The sequence below is a fragment of the Capsicum annuum genome, chromosome 6 (assembly GCF_002878395.1).
Source record: "Capsicum annuum cultivar UCD-10X-F1 chromosome 6, UCD10Xv1.1, whole genome shotgun sequence".
Classification (NCBI taxonomy): Eukaryota; Viridiplantae; Streptophyta; class Magnoliopsida; order Solanales; family Solanaceae; genus Capsicum; species Capsicum annuum.
The window spans coordinates 203,780,766-203,805,914 of record NC_061116.1 but is presented as its reverse complement, the minus strand read 5'-3'; the positions used below and the strand labels follow the sequence as shown (position 1 = coordinate 203,805,914).

At 32.1% G+C, this 25,149-nt stretch overlaps 2 protein-coding genes across 10 annotated transcripts; both read right to left on the bottom strand.

Moving 5' to 3' along the window:
- Positions 1 to 4,093: 4,093 nt before the first annotated feature.
- LOC107876154 lies at positions 4,094 to 8,325 on the bottom strand. 2 transcript variants are annotated; one of them, XM_047415005.1, is made up of 6 exons: positions 7,644 to 8,325; positions 6,468 to 6,528; positions 6,228 to 6,360; positions 5,443 to 5,546; positions 4,920 to 5,064; positions 4,094 to 4,831 (listed from the first exon to the last, which is right to left on the bottom strand). In XM_047415005.1, exons 2-6 carry the CDS (start codon positions 6,506 to 6,508, stop codon positions 4,307 to 4,309), a joined length of 948 nt encoding a protein of 315 aa, XP_047270961.1. In that variant the 5' UTR covers positions 6,509 to 6,528; positions 7,644 to 8,325; the 3' UTR covers positions 4,094 to 4,306. The 2 variants fall into 2 exon arrangements, with proteins under 2 accessions (XP_047270961.1, XP_016578677.1); XM_016723191.2 differs by lacking the exon at positions 7,644 to 8,325 and adding an exon at positions 6,650 to 6,789.
- A 2,653-nt stretch (positions 8,326 to 10,978) lies between these two features.
- LOC124899758 lies at positions 10,979 to 20,656 on the bottom strand. Of its 8 annotated transcripts, XR_007057313.1 has the most exons (6): positions 20,493 to 20,656; positions 20,286 to 20,387; positions 19,926 to 20,045; positions 19,711 to 19,839; positions 12,594 to 12,718; positions 10,979 to 11,515 (listed from the first exon to the last, which is right to left on the bottom strand). XR_007057313.1 is itself a non-coding variant. In XM_047415003.1 (4 exons), exons 2-4 carry the CDS (start codon positions 19,992 to 19,994, stop codon positions 11,403 to 11,405), a joined length of 306 nt encoding a protein of 101 aa, XP_047270959.1. In that variant the 5' UTR covers positions 19,995 to 20,045; positions 20,286 to 20,656; the 3' UTR covers positions 10,979 to 11,402. The 8 variants fall into 8 exon arrangements, 1 of the variants encoding a protein (XP_047270959.1); XR_007057316.1 differs by having other exon boundaries at positions 12,594 to 16,103; positions 20,286 to 20,656; XR_007057318.1 differs by having other exon boundaries at positions 19,711 to 19,834; positions 20,286 to 20,656.
- Positions 20,657 to 25,149: the final 4,493 nt, after the last annotated feature.

Genomic DNA, 25,149 nt, shown 5'->3' with positions numbered 1-25,149 from the left:
CTTGGACTTCCTCCAAATTGCAATTATTTCACAAACCTTACTTAGAAGACAAGATCTATCCATAAATGCTGCCTCAGGTGTTGGTTGTTGCAATGTAGTAATCGCAATACGGAGAGTAAATCACGTGACCAAATTAATTATTAAAACGAAAACCATTAAGTCAATCAAGTAGCATTAAATTTACCCATAAGTGTTAGTTTCAATTGTATAAGATAAAATGCTTTAGTTAGAATGTTTAATCAATTACATCATAATTTGAATTAGCAAATAATGATGGTAAACCTAATGACTATTTATAATTGATCTAACTCCATGGACGATACTTCGATAATTATATGGTAGTATAAATATATCATGTATTTTTATCATATAAATATAATTTGTATAATATTAAATATACCATATATTTTTATGTATATCATGAAAATAGGAAATAAAAATGAAAAACACAAAAATTTAATATAGTATATAAAAAATAAATGAACGGAGGCTTTCATAAAAATAGATAATAAATAAGAAAAATATGAAAATTTAATATATAATTAATTTTCTATATATTAGAATCTCTTATAAAAGTAAATATTTTATATGCTATATCTGACAACCAACTAATACGACTATATATATATATGTAATAACATTTTTTAAAATGACCATTTATGTTGGTTTCCCAATAAAATAGGCCGACAACCTTCAAGGTCTATTTATCCAAAATGTGGGCCATTTATTTTTGTAACTAACTGGCCCATGTCTTTTTTTACTTAATTTTATATAATATTATTATTGTTTATAAAAGTATGGATTAATTCCTTATGGATTAATTCCTAGCTAATAAGATATTAGTTATTTGTTTGAAATGTATTATCTTGAATGTTATTGTAAAATATTTATTTATTAATATGAAAATTTGAGTTGCTTAATTCAAAGTTCTAAAATATTTATGATGAAATGTAAATAGTTTTTCTATCTTTTTTCTTATACAAAAATTATTTTTGTATCTTCTATCTTTTACAATCTTTAATATTGTTTTAAATGATACTAAAATTATAATTTTCATTATCAAAATTTTCGTGATCTAAAGCAAATTCTTTATTAATCTCATCTGTGAGCCACCCCTGATAAGCATTGAGAATGCCATTTTGATTTCACCTCTACTTAGGGGTGTTTGGATTAGCTTTTTAAAAGTGACTCATAAGCTAAAAGTCAAAAGCCAAAAATAGATAGCTATCTACTTTTGGCTTTTAATTTTTTTTTGTGTGTACTTTTTAATTCTAAAGTAAAACGTGTAAATGCACTTTGTGACTTTGTCAAATACTTTTAAAAATTAAAAAGCTTCTAAAATCAAAAACACTTTAAAATAAGTCAATTCAAACACCCTTGTGAACTAAACTATATCACGTAGTTTGCTTGGAGACAATGCTCCCGAAGGTACAATGTTAGGGGTCGTTTGGTAGAGTGTATTAGGAAATAATACATGGATTAAATGTGGTATTATTTAATACTTTGTTTGATAGCAATTTTGGGGAAAAAAAATCAATTCCTGCGAGTGAATGATTAAATCCTGAAATTTCAAAGTAAACTATTAGTTACATTGTTAATTTTTTATTTTTTTTTTAAAAATAAAGCTTTGAAATAACACAAACTTATAGAATGCTGGAGATATTATCATTTTAAAAATATAACAATACATATTGTTTTCAATACATCAAATCAAACACTACATTAAAAAACAATCCAGCATTACTAATCTCAACACCACTAATTTCAGAATTACTAAAACACCTTATACAGTATTATCTTATGCACTCTACCAAACGACCCTAGCGGATTGTTGCCTTTCATTATTCCCCAAAATTGTTTGTCCCTTTGTTTTTTAGTTTTGAATGAAATAAATTTAAATAAAAGAAAATAAATATGAGGATTGATAACAATTCCAACTAATTTGAGATTGATGCAAAGTTAATGCTAACAATATTACAATAACTACCTATCAAGTGTAGTCCCACAAAATAATATCTGAAGAGGTTATATAGAAATGCACACAGCCCTGCCTCAGGGGTTTAATTTGTTTTCGATATATCCTCGGCTCAAGAAAACGCCAAGCAGTACTCCACCACAGTTGGAACTGTCTGACTTAAAGTGCTCCAGCCTCCATATGTTTCATTTCCCATTATAGAATGACACAACTTGGCAGTATTTTCAGCAAGTACAATCCACAGAAACTTGAGGACAGGCCAAGGAAACTGAAAGACAAAGAACAAGTTAAATTGCACTTCTCCATCATAATTGGAACTTGCTGACAAGCCAAACAAATATTGAACAAGTGGTTGGAATCTTCTGCTGGTCCATCACCACAGTTTTCAATTGTTAAAGACTTTAAATTAACCACTGATTCCACATCCTGGCCTTATCTTCACTCTATTTTCACAAAAATCAAGATCCCCATTAAGACATATAATTTCTACGCGAAAAATGATTACGACCTTATATATACAGTATAATATTCAAACGAACGGGGTTAGAATGAACCCCTTGTGTCCCTTATCTCCGCTTTCGTGGTAATTATGAATCTGAGAATCAATCCAAACTTTGTATTTTAATATACATTTCAACTTTACCTCTCCTCCTTAACTTCTATTCAACTAATATTCCGTAATATATACAAGTATATATATATGGTGATAGTGGCTCATTCAGTGTCCTCCCCTGTCCAATGTGTTACCCAAACGGTGACTATTGGGTTGGTATTCATGAAAAGAGAGAACGTCCTGGACGACTCATTCCTCCTGATGAGGGAAGGAGAGTAGCAGCAAGGGAACAAGAAGTGCAGATACAAGTAAGCAGAACAGTATCAAATGGAAATGGATCATCAGCTGCAGCTAGAATGTTGAAACAGTGTGTTTGTTCCCCTACACACCATCCGGGCTCCTTCAGGTGTAGGCAGCATCATGCTGATTACAAATGGGCTGCTCAACTGGGAACCAATAGGACCACTCACTAGTCCCTATGAGAGAACTCAGCTGTAAAAATTCATGACATCTACAGTCCTGTATTTACTTTATTATGTACTCTTATTCAGTCAGATGTGCATGGTCATGTTGACACCATCTGAACATGTTTTTTTTTTAATACCGTGACTATATCCAAATTTTCGGGATTTCACTTTCAAATATGGAGTTGATTTATCAAATAGTCACACAACTGATACTTGTTATCTCATAAAGTAACTTTCTCTGTTGAAGAAAATTAGAATCAAGAAGAAATATGACTTTATGAGATAATAACTAGTATTAATTAAGTGACCATGAGAAATCAATACCCCATGCATGCATTCCGATAGGCTACAAGTTTCACTACCAATGGATTTGTTGGTCATTTTATTGATCGAAATTGGTACAGTTAGTGGACAAATGGGAATTAAGACACTTCTGAATAGTTTAATAATTCTTTCATTAGATTCTTTGTGTAGGAACTCCAACAAACATAACAAGTAAGAAAAATATCAGCATAGGACGGATGTTTTACCTCAGCGTTAACAGTTTTGGCAGGAATTGTTTGACTGTGAATATGGACAAGAATATCACAGGAAGTTTTTCACCGCGAGAAGATAAGAAAAATGTGTTAACAAAGATCTTCCATTAATTTTCACACTAAAAAGCTTAATGAACAGAATCTAGCCCATTCAACTTCCTGGTTACAACACAAACTCCAATAGTTGAGGATGAAGGATTGTGTTGAAGTACCAGAAGAAAGCAAACTTTTTCTTGTTTTCCTGAGAAGTTAACAGTTATTTGGAAATCAGTTAGTTATGGATAGGTGAGCCAAGAACAATCCTTTTTCTCGCTATATATACATATGTGATGATAACTCTTTCAACATAAGAGAGAATTAATAATAAGAAAATTCCTCAAGTTTCTTCTTCCTCATCTTCTCTTCTTCCCCTGCTTTCTGCTTTCTGAGTTTATCAACTGAGTTCTTGATTCAAGAACACAGATTAAGTTCAGATTGTATTATGAAAACCTTATTTTATTTCAGCACATTGCTTTGGATTTTCCAGCAATAATAGAATTGTGTCACTTCTAGAAACTTGTGATTGACTCAACTTAGGATACTCATTAAATGTATCAAATACTCATAGAGACTTTACATAAGGAGACTATTTACAATGAGATGACTTAATATCTGTAGGGGTAATATACACTGTATCAACTCTTAACATGTAGTATACAAAAAGTGAGTTGAAACCAAAATGTAACAGGATCGGCTAAGGAATGGAACAGTCATCCAACTTGTCCTGTGTACAAAGTCATTCTTTTGATTTTCCACTAAGATCTGTCAGGCGAGCGACAACATCCTCATAGTTTGGTACCTTTGGATGGACCTGCCCATTCGGACCAGACATATCAGGTGCACATGAATTTGCTCTTGTGTGCCCTTTCATTAGCTCATCTGGACTTGTTTGTTCCAATTCAGCTGGAAGGGATGTCGCTCTGCCTGAAGGACCGTCTCGGTTTCTCTGCCCTGAGATTTCATGTCCTGAATCTTTATGACCGGACTGTGGATCCAGATGTTTAGTCCTTGCTGATTTTTGGTCAGAACTGCTTTTTGTTGTTCTCTCTTGTGATGTATGATGATTCCTCGCATTCTCATGATTGGATTGAGCATCTTTGGATTCTTTATCATTACCTGATACATCCGCGCGCTCTTTTTCATATAGAATCTGTTGCAGATTTTTTGAATTCCATTCTATACCATATTCTGCTGCTATATCTTGCATCAACCGCAGTTTGACATCCTTCTTATGTGGTGCTTGCTTTAATTTCTCAGCAAACTGCCAAGCAAAAAAATGATGTTTTTGACAAGAAAGAGGAGGAAATAGGAGTCTTACTATATAAGAAAGATTATGCATGAGTTTTTACCTGTTTATTGACATGACCTTCAAGGGAATTTTCATATCTTTCATTAAACATCGTCCGCAGTTGACGTAATTCTGGCAGGTCTGCCAGTCTCGCTGCTGCAAACATCACAGACCCCACAGGTTCCTTGCAACTCTCAGGGCATTCCCTAAAAGAACAAGAATCGCGCAGAAATGAGGAAATAGTTCGGCTCACAGGAAAACTAATTTTCAAAGTTGACAGATTGAACAGCCAGTCATGTGAGAACTGAGATGTTTATGATGCTATGTCACAAAATGGATACTCCCTTCGTTTCAATTTGTTTGTCAGGTTTTGATTTGACACAGAATTCAAGAAAGCAAAGAAGACTTTAAAATCTTGTAATCTTAAATTAAATACATGTAGAATGTTCCAAAATGTTGTGGAAAGTTGAAACTAAGAGTTGCCATAAAAGGAAAGTAAGAAAAATAAATTGAAAAGTAAGCAATATCAACAATTTACGTATACTGTTCTTCTGAGACACCAAATAGGAGAATGTCAAGATTACCTTTCTGTACATATGGGATCAAGGTGACTACGGATATGCTCACAGTATTGGTCCAAGAAATCATAACAGCTCAAGAGATTCATCTCAACTAGAAGGCCTTCAGTCTGTTGCATTAAAACAAAATTTAGTACTCTGTGGACCTTAATTTCCACAATATTGGGGAGTAGGCAAATAGTAAAGATTAGCATGCAAAATCAGAAACCGAAACAGTATAAAACAAATGAAAATGCTCAAATCTACAGTTTTCATTATAAACCAACAAAGACAATTACTAACAACTTCGCAAGTAATCAGAAAATATTGAGTATTCAGGCTAATAAACCAATCCTCATGTATGCTTTTGGATGCAAAGCAGATGGATCCTCGTCTCACTTAATGACACCGTTACGCAGAGGACACTGCACCATCAACAGACTAAACGTTGATGGAACGGCTCATACAAAACACTACGCCTCAATCCGAGAAAATTGGAATTGGCTATATGAACCCTCACAGGTAAAGTGACTCGTACAATTCTATATATAAAAGATCTTTACAATCCAACGATTTTAACATTTACTAGATTCGTACTAGTGTTTTATGAAACAAATGACTTTGAAAACAAAAGAGATACTTTATAACATGCCATGACATTTCGATTTTTATAAGAACACGTCATTTAAAGCAAAATATGTTTTAAAATAGAAGAGTTTCTTAATACATAAATGTACCATTATCTCGTTTGAACATACTAAAAAGATAGAGGTGGTAGAAAATATGTTTCAAATTCAACTAAAGAAAATTACCCTGCCATAAGCATTGACATCCAATCCAGATTTTATAAGGTCAGATATATCATTCTTCAAGTATTTCTGCATTGAATTTCTTTTCTTCCTGATCATTTCTATTCGAGTTTTCGTTTGCTTGATTGTAGACTTGCTGTATCAGAAAATTCACATAAGAACATTAGCCGAATTAACCAAAATAAAAAAATATCTACATTTTAAAAAATAAAACATAGAACCCTGAAGAATTGTCAGTGTTACCATTTGGAATAGAATTTGTTTTTCTTCCACCCATCCAACATTTTTGATTTTCTTGGAGCACCTATAAAGTTAAAAGATTCAAATTAAAATGATATAAATTTTAGAAACTAGGTTGTTATTAAAAATTTCAATTCAATTCATACACGAATCAACATCGAAAAAGAAAGAAAAAAAAGAAAGACCTTTACGATGGAGAAAAGAACAGAGGAATCTCATATGATATATTTTTGTTTATAGCTCATTTACTATTAATTAAGTATTAACGTAAGAATCTAAATCGTTATGAAAAAAGTTGAACCAAAACAGAAAACAGTCCAGCTATATTCATGGGGTGTGTAGGATAACGGTAATGAAGTGAATTTACTATGATGTCCTTGTTATTAGGCATGTGTGTTGATGGTTGTGGGTAAAGTAGAAGGGTAGTTTGGTAAATGCACATATGCTCTATGGATTCGTGGGTTTACGGTAGATTGATGGACTTGGAGTGGAAATCGCGGGAGAGTAACCGTTGAAGTATCAATTCGTCTTTCACCTTCCAATATCCTTAAATACTACCCCCACCCTCCTCCCCCCACCCCCCAAAAAAAATCAAATATCCCTGAATGTTTTTTTTTGGGTTATATTTTTTTGGAGTAAGTAGGAAATAAAAGATAATTTTCTTTTGGTGATATTGGAAATGGAAATTTGTAAAGATGGTGTGAGGGGATGAATGAGATTCTTTAATTATTACTCAAATTTTGGTGATACAGTTTAATCAAGGGCGAATATACATAAGGGAAAACATCATTTCTATCCTAAACTATACAAGAAAAGTTTGAGTCACACCTAAACTATCTAAATGACCTATTACACACCTAAACTATATAAAAGTGATATTTTTTACACCATGTAAAGCATTATACCACTTGCATGTGGTGTGGTGTTGTACACGCGTCTGTCACGTCAGCATAATCTAAAAAATTAAAAAATTAATATTTTCATATTTTTTTTTAATTTAAATATATGAACACAGAAAAACCTTCATTTTTGGGATGAATTAACAACAAACACTCACAAAAGAGAAAAGAAGGGATTAAAGCAAGAAAATCAAAGCCAAAAAAAAGTTGGCAGCTCAGCAATGGAAGAAACTGAACCAGTAGCCAATGAAGCCTTAGCAACAGCGGAGAAAGAAGAAACCTCCGTTGAGAAAACCTCCGTTGATGTTGCTTGACTCACTTAAGAAGGGTCATTCAGAACCAAAAAGGAAGATTGGTTCAGGAGTCCGTGCTTTCCAAATTTGATATCATCCAAAATTCAAGAGTTGATGCTTCTTTGTTGTTAGGGAGGACGATTCTGTGAATGATTTTAGTTTTAGTAAGTGGGATTAGGAAGGCATTCTCGTCAAGTGTTTGATGAAGTGTGACAAAAATTTTGAAATTTGCCCGATTAAATAGCAAATTCAATTTGATTTTATTCAATGTGAAATTGACATTGATTCGATGAAGATGGAGGATGGGGTGTGAAGAAATTGCTTCTTTAGGGGTGGGGTGACAAAGAAGATGTGTTGGTTGGGGTGGGGTTGAATTTTTGGGGTAGAGGTGATGAAGAAGAAGATGTTTCGATAAAGGTGGAGGAGAAGAAATTGCTTATTTGGGGGGTGGGGGTGGAGTTTGGAGGTGGGGATGATGAAGAAGATGTGTTGGTTGAGGTGGGGTTGGATTTTTGGGGTGGGGATGATGAAGAAGAAGATGTTTGGGGGTAGGGGGTGATGAAGAAGAAGATGTTTGGGGGTAGGGGTGATGGAGAAGATGTTTGGGGGGTAAGGGAGGGAAATATTTAATTTTTAATTATTTTTTTCGTTATTTTTTAATTTAGACGCGCCTTTTTTAATTTAAATAATTATGTTTTTTTCACGTCAGATTTAGGGGGTAAAAAATATCACTTTTAAGTAGTTTATGTGTGTAATAGGTCACTTAGATAGTTTAGGTATGATTTAGACTTTTCTTGTATAGTTTAGAGTGGAAACTATGTCTTTTTCCTTTATATAATTACTAGAAATATAATTTCAAAAGTTAATTTATGTGGTAGTAATATAATTTCGATAGTTAAATGCTTTATGTTGACATATCGTTTTGTGTCTATTTTATGAAATATTATTAATTTTCTAATGCGATCGTAATAATTAATTAGGGGTGATTTAATAAAATCACGATTGAAGCAGCGAAGAACTCGTGTCTTAAATGACTTATAATAACTAATTAGAAGTGATATAATAAAATTACTTTAAAAAATACTTGTGAAAAAAGCATAAATAGGCATCATATAAGACATCAAGTTAATTTAAAAAATAAAAAACTATTATTTTTTGTCAATTTATTATTTTTTAATACTTAAATAACCTATAGTAATTAATTTGGGGTAATATAATCAAATTACAATTGAAGCAGTTGAAGCAGGCAACACAAGTAGGCATGTCGATTATTTTATATTTTTATTTAATATTACAAATTTTTAAATACTTAAATAACTTAAATAACTTATAGTAATTAATTAGGGATAATATAGTGAAATTATGATTGAAGCAGCTGAAGCAAGCAACACATGCCTTAAATAACTTATAGTAATTAATTAGGGATAATATAGTAAAATTACGATTGAAGCAGCTTAAGTAATTTGAAGCAGCTGAAACTTATAGTAATTAAGTAGGGATAATATAGTAAAATTACGATTGAAGCAGCTGAAGCAAGCATCACATGCCTTAAATAACTTATAGTAATTAATTAGGGATGATATAGTAAAATTACGATTGAAGCAGTTGAAGTAATTTGAAGCAGCTGAAACTTAGAGTAATTAATTAGAAAAAATATAGTAAAATTACGATTGAAGCAGCTGAAGCAAGCAGCACAAGAAGACATGCCTGCTTATTGACACTTATTATATATAGTAATTAGTTTATGTATATATTTTTTAAATTTAGTATAATATTATCCATTGACACCTATAAAAAGATATCACTAAATAGTGCAGCTGATCGGATGTTGAATTATTTTCCTAGAGTTAGGACTGGGCATAAAATATCAGAAACTGAATTACCGAATCGAACCAAAGAATTTGATATTCGGTATTTAGGAATTCGATATTTGGTATGGTAATTGGAAGTAAAATTTTAAAATTACGGATTTGGGTTAGGGATTGGTAAAAGATGTTACTACCATTTGGTATTTGGTATTTACCGAATACCAACTTATTATTAACTGACCATACTCTATACTCCATAGGCCACGAGTCCAAATTAATATTCTACAAAAGGTTAAAAAAAGCCCACAACCTAAAAGTCTATAATACTATATTCATTTTAAAATTTTAAAATGAAAATCGCTTTAAAATTTTTTATTGTTAGCAGCAGTGGACAACATGTTCAAATATGTAGTTATTGTTTCATATTATTTGTGTTTTCTTCATTCTGGTTCTATCTATCAAGACAACCTGAACTTGTCTAGTCTTGATGCAACTTGTAGGTATATTTATGTCTAGTGAGAGAGTTGATGAAGAGATACTCATTTCCTGCCATATCTAAGTTATCAAAAAAGTTTAACACTATGTTGTATGCTTTTAAATATCTCATAAGTTATTCTTGATGAAAGGGTTAGTGAATTCTTTTATTTAAACTCACTCACTAGTCACTACAAGATAAATATTTGAGGAACAGATGTGGCTATTATCATCTGAAGTCATTTCTGCATTAAACAATTATTATGTTAAATCAACAGATGATGAATGAGCTATAAAACATCACTGCTGAAGTGTTAAAAAGTGTTGTTTCCATAAGGCATAGGGCAGAAACTTTATATTGTGTTTTGATTCAGTTCTAAAGTAAACTATTATCGTTGGCCTAGATTAGAGTCTACCAAATTTAATTTTAATATGGTATTACCAAATACCATAGCGAACTGAAGTTTAATTTACTGATTATCGAATTACCAAACCAAAGTTTAATGGTATGATATTTGGTATGTACTTTCATTTACCGATTATCGAATTACCGAATCCGAATTATGATAATATCGAACTGAATACCGAACGCCCACCCCTACCTAGAGTTCGGGATAATTCCCACGTAATGGAGTACATTTTTTCTTTTTCTTTTTTGGTGCATTAATATTCTAAAAATCTTAGATTAGCCTCTGCTTTTAGCATGTTATATTATCTAAGCAAGAAGACGTCTTATTGCCACTTACTATAACTTCTCTAATGTATAATTGGCTTATAAAAAGGATTCGCTAATAACTTAATTTTTTAGATGATTGTCCATGCTTCAACGTCTATCGGCAAACAGTCTATTTACTCTCTTTAAGTTTAATGTAGGAGTGAGATGGTGTATACATTATCCTTCTCAAATTCCACTCGTAAGTATTTGCCCTTACTTTTAATTAGTGTAAAAATTAAAAAAAATCCGAGCATAAGTCCTTATGGTCAGAGACCATCTATCAAAAGGAGTCCAAAATGGAGAATTTCTATCAGAAAGGAATATGTAGAGTTTCCAAGAGATGATAGGATTTTCATTTCACACATTTTACATCAATACTAAATATACCAAAGTAGAGAAAAAGATACCAGAGAAAAAGAGTTAAGAGAATTGAAATCAGTTAACTAAGAGAAAAGAGTGGCATTTCGGTGCACAAAACATCCCTAATTCTACAAGCATTATATCAGTGGCTCATGTCTTCATCGCTCGAATCCAATTATTTATAAATCACACGAAGATAATTTTATCGTTACTCTGGACCCTCCCCTTCAGCTAACCAAGTGAAAAAGAAATTAAAATGATTTTAAAAAAAAAAAAAAAAACTAATTAGTAAGTACTACCAAAAACATCTCAAAAAATGGATGAGAAAACGAAACAAGTAGTTTCCATTATGGACCAAGTCATTACGAACCAACCGGTCCAAATTGAGGTTACGAGGAAGGCGATCGCTGTAGTACAACAATGTTGTCAATGTGGAAACTGGTTGGACGATAAATGCCCTCGTCGTTCGTGCTACTGACCCAAACATCATTGCCGCAACACGCTGCAATAGACAACATAAAAATTCTAGTTAAGACCAAAAGCATACATATAATAAAAACATAATACATACACTTCTTTTAACTTAACCTCAGTTCACATTTATGATCTTCAATTTTGAATATGCACAAATAGACATGAACTGGTCACGTAGGATGTCACATAAGACACCAGAGACGGAGCTACACTTGGGATAGGGGATTCATCCAAACGCCCTTCAACGGAAAATCATACTATATATACATGGTTAAAATTATTTTTTATGTATATATAGTAGATGTCGAACCCCCTTCGGTTAGTTCGTATGTTTCCCTTGGTGAAAATTCTGGCTCCGCCAGTGTAGGACACATATGTCTATATGTTCAACTTTATGCAAGTTTAAGTGTCTATTTGTGCACACCCATAGTTGAAGGACATAAATGAAAGTTGAAGCTAAGTTAACGGACACATTTATATATTATGCTTATAATAATAAATATATTAAAGTGGTTAATCCCGTACTCTACACAGTAGCTGCTTCAACGCGTTATAATGTACAGTAGTGAAAACAATTTTAACTTAAAAACTTTTAATTTACCCTTTATAACAGAGGATTTCATAGGTACACAAATACTATGTTTAGACGTGTTTAAAAACACTAAGTTTCCAAAGCTTTATTGTCATACATATGTAACGACATATCAAACATAAATATTTCAAAAGCTTCCCCCTTTTTCTTTTCTTGAACTCTATGATCATTCAATCTAAGCCATATAAATTAAAATCAAAGGTAAGGGCGCGCGGAGCTAAAGGGGAAGGGGTCATCTAAATACCCTTCGCTGAAAATTATAGTACCATAGCATATATACGGTAAAAACTAAATGTTGGATTCCCGAATAACTTTTCCATGTATGTACTAGTTTTTTATACTATTATCGTTTGAACATTCTTAATGAAAATTTAGACTCCGTTAAATGGTGGAGTATGCAAATTTTCTTACACTTCCGAACGATATATAATTTAATTTTATTCAAAACTAAAACCAAAACAGACAGAAGGCTAATCAACAAGAAGAATAATAAAGAGAAGGAAGAATGACATACCATTGTTCTCAATAATAAAAAAGTCATGCAGCTAGCTTCTTCTCTCAGAGAAAGAAAGGTGGAGTTGTTATGAAGGTAAATAAATGTCACTTTAATTTGAAGCAGAGATTTTGATTGGGTTTATACTACAAAAAAAAATACACATGCAACAAGCTAAGTCTTGGTAAAAGTGTAATTGAATTTATGTGAAAATTGGTGAATATCTGCCAAAAAGTTATACAGCTGATGATATCGAGAAAAACAAAAAAGTTAGCGAGCAGAGTGGTTTTTCTTGTCTAGGATGAAAAACATAGGGCGTTCACTTTGAAGATATCGACATATTAGATCCTTAAAAAAAAAAAAAAAAAAAAAGAGGGTTTAATTGCAATATATAGCTATATATAAGCAATAAGATGTGAGCGACTGCAAAAATCTTAGTAGGGAGCGCTTTCTTCAAATGGGTCCTACGCAACGCAAATACGAATTAGTCGGACTCCAATGCGAATACCAAAACACCAGATAAAAAACCAAAAAAAAAAAGATATGAACCACAGGCATGTTTTCTTGCAATTAAATTAAAGCCAAATAAATATGCAGAAATTTGTAACGTAGGTCGAGCTATAAGTATTATTCTTTTTTGGCAAGAATATTTGACAAGAAAGTCATGAGACCACATTCCTGCCTTTGCCTTGTTGCTCAAGCTTATATGTATTGTGAGCACATGAAACTATACTAAAATAAAATTTACTTCTTCAAGAGACACTTTTACTTACCACCTTAAAAGCATGAACTTCCTAACTTTTAAAGTGAAATTACTAAAATGCCCTTCTTCTATTAGTTTTTTTAAAAAAAATAAAAAACCCAACAAATACACCTAAGCCGCCTGTTTGAATAGACCCTTCCCTTAACTTCCCGCGCTAAAGTCTATAGTCGCTTCTTATAGAAGATTGCCTTCCATATATTCATCTTCAATGAAATCAAGCATTGGTTCAAGATGTACAACGACATTTGTCCGGCCAGCCAATCTCCTCAGAAAATCATAAGGCTAATGCTTGTGATGCCTGTGCACGTCAACAAATGCTTCATAGTGACAAGGACTTGGAGGGTGCACCAGTAACTGGTACCTTCTTTATGAATAATCTGGATCCCCACACCATTTACAGAAGCAATGTGTATTGAAACGGGATGAAAGGTGAGAATTTGTGTATTCCATATTCACTAAAAGTTCTGGTTTAATTTGTTTTGCTATCTCAACCACTTAATGTTGATTTAGTTGCATTTGATAGAGTCAACAGAGTTGGAATATACCTGATGAAAAATATCTTATCATGGAGTTTTATGGAACTGCATGAATAAAACAGGAAGTTCAAAAAACCACAATTTGACTAATCTTGAAACGGTTTGCATATTCAATTCACAGCAAAAGGTTTGCTTAGGAAATAAGAAAGAACGAAGTAGAAATATCTACCAGAGAGACGATTTTGGTGGTGAAAGTGTGGTGGCCCTGGAATGATGTCAGATATAGAGGGAAATGATATAAGACAAATACGAGAGTAGCAAGCATCTTGAAAATCCACGTCATATTGTTAAAGTTAAATTGGCTGCTAACTATGTGATATGCATCCTTTGTAGATGGTCCTTATTGAATGTTTATCTAAGGTTTGTTTTCTCTAACAATATGTTGTTGGAATATTAACTTTTAGTCTACGAATTTTGATATCTAGCTTATTGCAAAATAATGTTTTTGATAGCCGTTTTCCCCCTTAAACTAGGAGTTCCCACCCTTTTTGCTCCCTTCGTGACTTGTTCTCACAACCTCGGGTTGGAAGTGAAGGGTGCTTACCATCCGAGCAACTCCCTCTTTCCATTTTTGATAACGTTGCATTATGAGATACTCGATTCTAATCACTCCACCTGTTTTAATGCGTTTATCTTATTTTGACTTGACTCATAGTTTATGAAAGTTAAAAATAATTTTGAATCTCTTTTTTCCTTCAACTATCCTTCTCAAAGAGCTGGACCTGTATTATAACCCCAAACACTATACAAAACAGAGGAGAAAACTCCCATGACCTACTGAGAATGGAACATACCCCATACATCTTAGATTGTAGATATCCAAATTTGGTCACAAACAATAGGATTAACATATTCCTTGCCTATTCTTATAAATCATACATTCTTTTACATGTTCCTGTCAAAAGAGAATGATCCTTTGCGACTATTTATCCTAAACAAGGAAAGTTGTAACCTTTCCATGTTTATGTATCCTCTAATGTCTTTAGGAAGACAGAGATCTGGAATATTGAATTATACCATTGCCTTGAAGTCCCCAGTTAGCAAGTTTGTCTGTAACACCATTACTTTCTCTGAAACAATGTTTAATTCTCCAAAATCTCTTTCTTTTTGAGATTGTCATAAATGTTGTCTATGATGTTCCAACAGGTTCAAGGTGGGTTAGCTTTATTCTAGATCCAGTCCACCACTAATTTGGAGTCATATTCAATTTCAATTTTCTTGATCCCTGCTGCACCATTCAATCCCAATGCTAAGAGCCACCGTTTCAGCCATGTTATAAGTTTTATACCCGGTCTCTACATTGTATTACACATTGACTAAGTGTCGTTTATCATCCCCGATGATCCCTCTGCCACCACAAGGGCCTGTATTATCTTTGGAACATCCATCACAATTAAGCTTCACCTAACCAGGCCTCGGATAGTTCCATTTAACTACAGTAGAAACTGACTGATATTTAGCATGACCCATCAATTTTCTAAAACATTCCCAGCTCAAGAGAGGGGAGATAATAGGGAACTTCTTGTTAGGAATCAAAATAAGTTATTGATGAGTTAGCTGAATGATTCTGTTGGGATACATGACAATCTTTTCACATCTACTCTTGCACCTGGCCTTCCATATTTTCCAAATAATGAGCTAATGTATGAAAATATCATTTAATCTTGTGGTTTTAAGAATGTCATGTGTATGTTTAGATTTAAAGAGTTGCCAAAAAGGATAAAGAAAATATTCATTTTTTAATCAATTTCGAAAGAAAAGACAAACAAACTGAAACAAAGGGATATTAATTTGTGCATATTGCTTCTTTTAAGAGATGATGATATATTATTAATGTCGAAAGGAAACTTAAGGTAAAACTTAATTCTGGCATGTGTATCATTGTAAAAGGTGACTGTGAGACCATTCTATGTAATTGATGCATTCGTATTTGGATAACTTAATAGCGCTATGTGTTTTTATGTAGTAAGTTATTATTGTGATTCGTTTTGTTTTAATGTAGTAAATCACTGTGAGTAGATTACATGAAAAGCTAGCTTCACAACAGTTATAACAATTTCTTCTTTCTTGGCCATCATAATTGGAGAAAAATTTCAAGAGAAATAACTTTTTTCACTGTAATGGATACATTAAACAACAACTACATGTGTTTATAAGAGAAACAACTTCCTTGATCAGCGATTTTGATGCTCTTGTCTATTTGGCAAGACTGACTTCATTTTTCAAACTTACCTACCAATAAAACCAAACACCCTAGCTCAATAAAACAGTATAGACCAATATCCTGTTGTACTACCATATACAAGATCATATCCAAAATGCTCACCACAAGGCTTCAACCTCTCATGGATCATCTTGTAGACATTAGTCAAGCTGCTTTTTCCCTGGTAGGGTTCTAAATGATAATATTTTACTTGGTCATGAACTAGTTAAAGGATATGGGAGAAAGGGTATCTCGCCTAGGTGTATGATTAAAATTGACATGCAAAAAACACATGACTCAATTGAATGGCCCTTCCTTGAGGAGGTTTTACTGGGTATGAATTTATGAATTTCCCTGGGCAATTTGTACAGTGGATAATGAGTTGTGTTATAACAGTGTCCTACTTTATAAATATAAATGGTGTTCCTAGCACACCTTTTGCTGCAAAGAAAGGGGTAAGACAAGGTGACCCCCTGTCACCTTACCTGTTTGTCTTGAGTATGGAGTAGTACCTAACCAGACTGTTGAAAAGATTAGGACAAAATCTAGACTTCAACTTCCACCCACGATGCCAAAAATTGAATATTATTCAACTCAGTTTTGCAGATGATTTACTACTGTTTTGCAGAGGTGATATAGTTTCTGCTACCTTGCTTAACAATTGTTTTCAAGAATTCTCTGCAGCTTCAAGCCTTATAGCCAACCAATCAAAGAGTAGCATATATTTTGGGGGTGTAAATGAGAGTACACAGCAGTTCATATTACAACAACTGGGGTTTACTACTGGACAACTCCCCTTCAGATACCTAGGAGTGCCTTTGAGCACCAAAAAGTTATCAGTGGCCCAATGCCAGCCTCTAATTGATAAGATGGTTGGAAGAATTACAAACTGGACAACTAAATTTCTCTCATATGCTAGTAGATTACAACTAATTCACAGTGTGCTTGTTGGTATACAAGACTTCTGGTCTCAAGTTTTTCCAATACCAAAAACAATTCTAAAAAAGGTAGAAACTATGTGCAAAAGATTCTTGTGGAATGGACATATCCAACATCGAGGCAAGGCACTAATAGCATGGGACAAGATGTACTTCCCAAATCAGCTGGAGGGCTTAATATTATTGACATGTATATATGGAATAGAGCTGCTATCCTCAAACATTTATGGAACTTGAATCAGAAAAAGGATGGTCTCAAGTTTTTCCAATACCAAAAACAATTCTAAAAAAGGTAGAAACTATGTGCAAAAGATTCTTGTGGAATGGACATATCCAACATCGAGGCAAGGCACTAATAGCATGGGACAAGATGTACTTCCCAAATCAGCTGGAGGGCTTAATATTATTGACATGTATATATGGAATAGAGCTGCTATCCTCAAACATTTATGGAACTTGAATCAGAAAAAGGATAAATTATGGATCCTGTGGGTACATGCATATTATTTGAAGGGAAGGAAGCCTTGGAGCACATGGACCAAACAAGCGTCATGGATTATTCAGAAAATCTTACAAGTTGGTAAATGAATTGATGCAGCTGGTTTAAGTATAGAAGAAGTTATGGCGCAGAACTCATTCTCCATCAAGAAAATATACCAACAGCTTAGAGGCCAATTCTCTAAAGTGGACCGGAGGAAACTATACTGTAACAATCAAGGGCACCCAAAATGGAGGTTTATCATGTTTATAGCACTTAATCAAAGATTATATACTAAAGATCAACTAGATAAATGGAGCATCCACACCAGTCTAACATGTGCATTATGTGACGAGGAAATGGAAGACCACCAGCACCTGTTCTTTAAATGCTTAACTTCAGGGGATATATGGCAAAGAATACTCAACTGGCAAGGTGTTACAAGGGGGAGTATGAGATGGAGAGAAGAGGTACAATGGGCCAATCTGCATGCAAAGGGGATACTAGCAAAAACAGCAGTCTTCAGAATGAGCCTAACCGCCACTGTATATCATATTTGGATGGAGAGGAACCACCGAATACTCCAGCAACGAAAGCAGCAAAGAGAAGCAATCAGTAGACAGATCATCCAAGACCTTCACTGCAGGGCTAGCATGTTTCCTAGATTAGCTGGGTATATGCTTAATCTGAACTTCTATAGATGAGAAATATGGAGTATGTTCCTAGTTAGTTATTTTGTAATTACTTGAAGTTGGGACGTGTCCAACTCAGGCCAAAAACATCTGCTCACATCGACATATCGGGTAATAAAATTCCGGTTACCAAAAAAAAATATTACTAATAACATAGCAGATTACATAGTTTTTGCTAAACAATTTGAGCACTAAAAATTGATAATAATATCTTTGGTGGTAGGATTTTCGTGAAACAAGTTTTTTGGTTCAATTATTTCATGCAGTATGAAGAACTACTGTTATATATTTCGTTTAAATTTTTTATTTATTTTGAGTACATATCACCTGATTTTTAAAAAGAAAATCTCCCAAGGGATTGTTTGTTCATTATTACAATTAAGTACAAATTTTCCTTGAAAACTTTCAGAAAGATTAGAATTTCTTGGCAACTTTTGGACATTATTCAAGACACAAGACAGCTGACAACCCAAATGGCCAATGGTGCATAAGACTGCTTTAGTGAAAGAAATCAAATTTTATTTGCCCTTTCTTAATAGAGTGGAACAGGGGATGACAAAACTTTTCTCAATGTCAATGAGCTCCCATGAGAAGCTCATGGTCCATAAAAGCTAGATGTGATTCAAATGCTCTCTCTCAGATACAAGGTTCTTAATAATTTTTATAATAGCTCTTTTTTATTTGATGTTTCACGAGGTTGGCTTTTGTCCTTTCAAAGTGTTTGTACTTTGTAGTTACATTTTTATTTTTTTGCTTTATATTGTGGTATCAGGTATGTGTGATTGTATAATGGATCGCTGTATCTATTATGTCGAAGTTAAGTTTTATTCTCCCCCTTGATGTAATTTGTTGATATGTTACATATCTATCTACATATTAGGGATCATCGTCAAACACACTTGCACCACAAGTTTATATAGCCTTGGTCATGATTTCTCGATGAAAAGGAAATTTATAGAAATACAATATTGGTCTATTTGTTGTGAAACCATTTCATATTATTACCATTACTAATTAGAAAGAATAACCTAACTCTATTGATCCATATACCTTTCAAAAGGTGATTATGTACACACAACAGTGATTAAATGTTTTTTGTGTCTATAATGTTGTCTGTTTTTTTGAAAGACATCCACCCAAGCTGTCACCTGCCGTGGTGGTGGGAGGCTTGGCGGACCTCTATCATGTATATTGTCAAAAATAATTACAAGAAGGAAGACATAAACCAAACCTCTAGAAAGTACTTGTAGTAGCAACAAAAAATAAGCTTCCAAATTTCTAACAACAAACTTTGAACTATAGGGAAGATGATGATGATATTTTCTGCTAAGCTTAATGATCACCTTGAAGCAGTGGTCTCTAAGATGTCTATAAGCATAACCTTAAGTAATTATACTTTTGCTAGACGGAACTGAAGGAAGTCTCCAGCTTATAAGATAGTACAATTTTGTTCAAGGTGTTCAATTGTCAATCTTTATCGCTTATATTCGGAATGAAGGCACATAAAGTCTGTCTATTGTAATATTACCTCTCGCGTCACATGGAAGTTCAACTTCATTGTAGTAAAATTCCTTGCTATCCAGAGAGGTAGCTAAGATGTCTACTACTTGATTCCCTTCTCCGTAACAGAGTTGCACTTGGATGCTCCTTTCCTGAACTATACATAAAAGATCATGTTAACCAAAAGTAAGGAGTCCATTTCAAGAATATTGTGCAATAACTGTAAGCAGCACCATGAAATACCAGAGCAGCCCGAGTTTCTAAGTAATTGTTAGTACAGAACTGGATAGGGGCAACAAAGACCATAATCATCTGTCCATTTCTTTTCCGCACAATACCACCAGCTCCCGCTTTGCCAATGACCTTAATGAAACTACCATTAGTATTCAACTCTAATCCCATTCCATAATAGCAAAAGGTCTATCCATTTAACACTCATGTAATGTACTCTTGGTGTATAAGTTTCCACAATAGTACAAACCTTAGACCAACTATAATCCCATTCCATGTTGCAAAAGTTATTACCAATGGCAATCTAGACTTGGATCACAATTTATTGGCAGATTCTAGAGAAATTAAAGTATTTGTCGACATATTTCTTACCACATCTGGCTTTCCAGATTTCCCAACAGGCAATTATAGAAATGATGTGCAAGAAAAGCTTGTGTGCATCGTCTTTTGCAGGGGTGTTCCATCACAAAATGCCTGAATAGCAGTAGCCCCAGCATTTAAGTCCAAAGGAATGGGGAAAAAAATTCTCAACTCTGGTAGCCAAATCATAAGAAACAAAGAGATGGTTTAGAATTTTACTTTTATCCACCCTGCAACATGAGCATCTGAAAGTAAATTGGAGATTAGGCATGTGGACAATGTCACTTATGGGAAGTTTCTTTTGAGCATTATCCATCACTGGGAAGAAATCTTGGAATTATTTCTTGCATCAGACCTAGACCTTGGAATTATGCCAATGTTGTTTTGTCCGTATATTTTTTATTAAATAATTGATTCTTGACTAATATTTTTAACAATTTAGCAGAGTTTCAACTTTAAAGTGTCAATTCTATTTAATTTTAGTAGGTTTAGCATGAAGAAGTATCTAATTTGAGTAAGTTTAGCATGAAGAAAAACAACTAATGAGTTCTTTCAACTTTCAAAAAAGTTATTGCAAATTGTTGCTCAAACTAGAATTAAAAAGAGCATAAAGAAGTTAATTAATTTTGTATTTCTGTCAAATAACTGACAACTAGAAAAAAAATTCCTGATAAAATAATTTTATTCATTTAATTTGACTTATTCGATCATAATTTGGAGCAACACAACCAATCTATAATTGTTAATCACATCATTTGCTTTACTTTTCTATTACTCTTTGAAAATATTTGCTACTTGCATAGTTGATTAACATACTATACATTGCTATGATTTTGTGTAAAAATAAGTTTATGGCAATTCAAGAAAATCAGTCCCTATATTGAATGTAAATTGTCCCTTGTGTTAATTTTGAAAGAAAAGACACTTAACACTCCACAATTTGCACTATTTTAATTGGTTAGCTTATGCAATAATACATGGGTAATTCATAAAAGATTTTATTAACAATGTCATGCATTTAGAAATTACAGTGTGTTCATATGCTCCAATTGTGTTCTTTACTGAAGAAATCAATTTTCTTGCTCTGCAAAGAATCTTTTTAAATTCATCCAAAATGAAATAATACATACTTAATAATGTTTTGCAATAAGATAAATAAAGTACATGTCAAATAATCCTAATATTGAATGGTATCTATCACAACATATTTTCTTATACTGCCAATTTTATGTCGTTCTTTCAAGAATGATATTAATGATCGATGGCAATAAGATTCCTGGTCATGGCAACACAATAGAGACAGATAAAACAAACATACAAAAAGAATATCATCTATAAATAAGTATCAGATGATATATGTTTCATTACATTTTGTACTTTACAATAAATAAAATGTGATCTAACTAAATTTTTAATGTTCATCCTCATAGATTTTAAAGATATTCAATCATTTTGACCACGGCAAATAAGTTGCTATACATCGATCAACGTTAATTATTCAAAGAAACTTGCAACTATGTACTATATGGCCTCGACATTCATATACGTGCAACGCAGTGTCGAGAAACTAGTCTTTTGAGAAGGACGAGAGCGCTGCGTTGTGTAGTTCATTATTTACTATTAGCAATTGACATAAGTAATTATTACATGCAGTATATGAGTACTCCTAATTAAGAGACAAAATTAGTGTCACTACTAGTTTCAGATGAAATAACTATGACAAGTAATTTAATATTCATTAATTAGTTTAATTTAATATAGAAAATTAAATACTCAAGTGTATGATTTAGAGATCAATGATCAAAGCGCATTGAGAGTCAACGGAAGCAAAAAACTATGAGCCTATTGAATTAATTTATGTCCGTAAGTTGATCCAAACACTATTATTATAGAAAAGATAATTTACAATTGGTTGCACTCTTATATACTTAGATGAAACTGGAGTTCAGAGTTACTTACGTATAGGGTTATTACCAACTAATTAATTCATGTCATAGCTATTGCACCGCAATGCATGTATCATTTATAAATTAATAAATGTACTTCTCTATATCCTAAACTAGTACTCTTTTTTTTTTAATTTTTAAGAAAACCAATGCAGACCTCATCAATTGATAAGCACCGCCAACAGGAATTACTATATTGGATAACTAGTGAATATCATCGCGCTTCGCGCGAATGTTAAAACAAATCAAAATAAAGATAAATAATGTGTTGCTTTAATTCTCATAAATGTTTTTTAGAGAAAAAAAATTAAATGTTTCAATTTTTCCTCTTTATACTCCAAAGTCCAACTATAACACTATATTTTTCTAGATTGATATCAAATTAAGAAAATCCAATCCAACACATGAGATACCAAACAACTTAGAGATGCTGGAATTTTAAGTAATAAAAGTCAAAATATATACACTTTTTATTATCGATTGTTTCATTTTATCTATTTCTTTTATATTATAATAAATATCTTCATTTGATAATGAATTCACATACTATCATTTTTTCTATGAGAAAGGAAATACATAAACAACATGCATTTAGAATTATTAATACACCATATATATAATGGGGTTATTTAAAAGCTATATACTATGTAAAGTACAGTTAGTTAGTTATATAATAACTTTCCATAGCATGCCTTAAGGATGATTCGAGGAGTACTAAAGAATAGAAATGTAAAACTAAAATGAAATATACAATTGCATAAATTTCATGTTGAACTACTGATGGTAATAGATTTTTTTTTTAAAAATCATTATTAGTATATTGAAGAGATAGCCTTTTATCATCTTCTTTTACAAGTCGATTCCAACATCACCAATAGCTATTTTTATCACAAATTAAAGTTCTTAATATATTCAAATAATAATTTACAAATATAATATCTAACAAATATAACCTTTGATTAATGTAACAAGAGCAAAAACATAACACATTACTAAGGGGTCATTTGGTGTGAGGTATAAGGGATAAATAGTCTCACGATAAAATAAAACTATTTTATTCTATGTTTGGTGTGAGGTATTAATTAGTACCAGGATTATATATCCCACCATTTACACCACAGTGATGGAATAAAATATCTCATATACATGATGGGAAAACTAATTTCAAAATTAATTTTTATGGGATAATTCTTTCCAACCAAACGACTCCTAAGTGTAATATTGAGCTCCTCCTAAATTATCCATCCTAAAGAAATCTAAACATTGCAACATGTATATTCTAAACATTTTACATTTCAAGCTATTATATACTTTAATTTAATTCCAAAGTAGTGATAGTAACTCAATTCAAAATCTTTTGATCCGTCAAAATTATTTATAATAAATCCTTTTTCAAATTACCCATGTAAAATACAAATTTAACACACATAAGAAGAGATTATTCAAATTTAAAATATAAGTATTGGAACACAATTTACTTTTATTCATTGAAATAAAATTTTGAAACTTTAAATCGACAACTTATGTTAAAATTTTCTTTCTCAATTAATCATTTCTATAGAAGAAAGTATAATTTAATTATGACATTAATGTTTAAATTAAAGATCATATCTGCTGATGCTTTAAATGCTTTAAGAAATAATAGCAATAAAATGATTAGAGTTTTTTTTAACATCCCCAATCATGACATTTATCATCCCCTATACTTGCCAAAAAATAAAAAAAGAAATAAAGGAAAACAATCTTTTTACATAAAATAATGGATAATTAAGAAATAAAATCAAAAGAAGCACATATACGATATACACCTGAAATAAAATTAAGCCGTCTAAATACATAAATTCTACATATAAGAGAGATTACTTATGGTTAATTTCAACAAGTCATGAAATCATGTATTTTTTTTAGTGACGATATGCGAGAATCAAAGCCAGCTGAGCCTTTAGATGATTCCGATTTGTACTTCATCACATTAATTCTGCAGATATAATCAATAAATATTAAAATGTTAGTTGTATAAACTTTAGCAAGAGGGAGTGTCAAAATAAAATTAGATAGAAACACAAAAATATCAATTGTACAAGTATTCAAACACAAAAAAGTTATTGTACCATTAGCAACTTTGCAATATGCTAATATATTGAGATACAAACTAATCACTCAAAGGCATATTGATTAATTGATATTAATATTAATATTTTATATTAAAGAATATAAATAAATGAAAGAGTAGTAATTGACACATTTTTTTTGTACAATAAATAAATAAGAAATTTAAAAAATAGCAATAAAATAAATATAAAATGATCTCATTTTTATTAATAATATAATCAAGATATAATGAGGTGTAGTCGATAGGATAAAAATGAAAGTGCAGAATAGTTAAATAAAAAGAAAAAACAGCGGGAGTAGCTAAAGAAGAAATTAATAAAAATATAATATTATTTTATTATATTATAAATGAATGTTGATTAATAAATTAATGATACTGACTTTTCAAAAATATCATTACACCTGCATTGGATCCTTTAATAATACATCATTTTAAAAGAATTTGTGATGGGTATTATATAGAAATTATAATACATATGATATGAACAAAAATCATATCATGGTGTTACTTAATTTCTTTCTTAAAATTCATAACCAAAGCAGAAGGAGCAACGTCAAGTTGTTGATTTAACGTGCTTTAAGTAGAGAAAAGGAGATATCAAATAATTTTTCTTCGTAAAATTAAATTAATAAAATACTAATTTTAAATCATTTAAATGAAATAAAGAAAAAATAATACCAAAAAAATATTTATGTTAATTGGTTGGTAATGATACTACCTTTGTCCTTCTAAAACCTCTTCATAGTCGTCTCCTAATCTTCTTTTCATATGTATGTGTATCATTTAATCTTCTTTTTCATTCCTGCAAGAAACAATA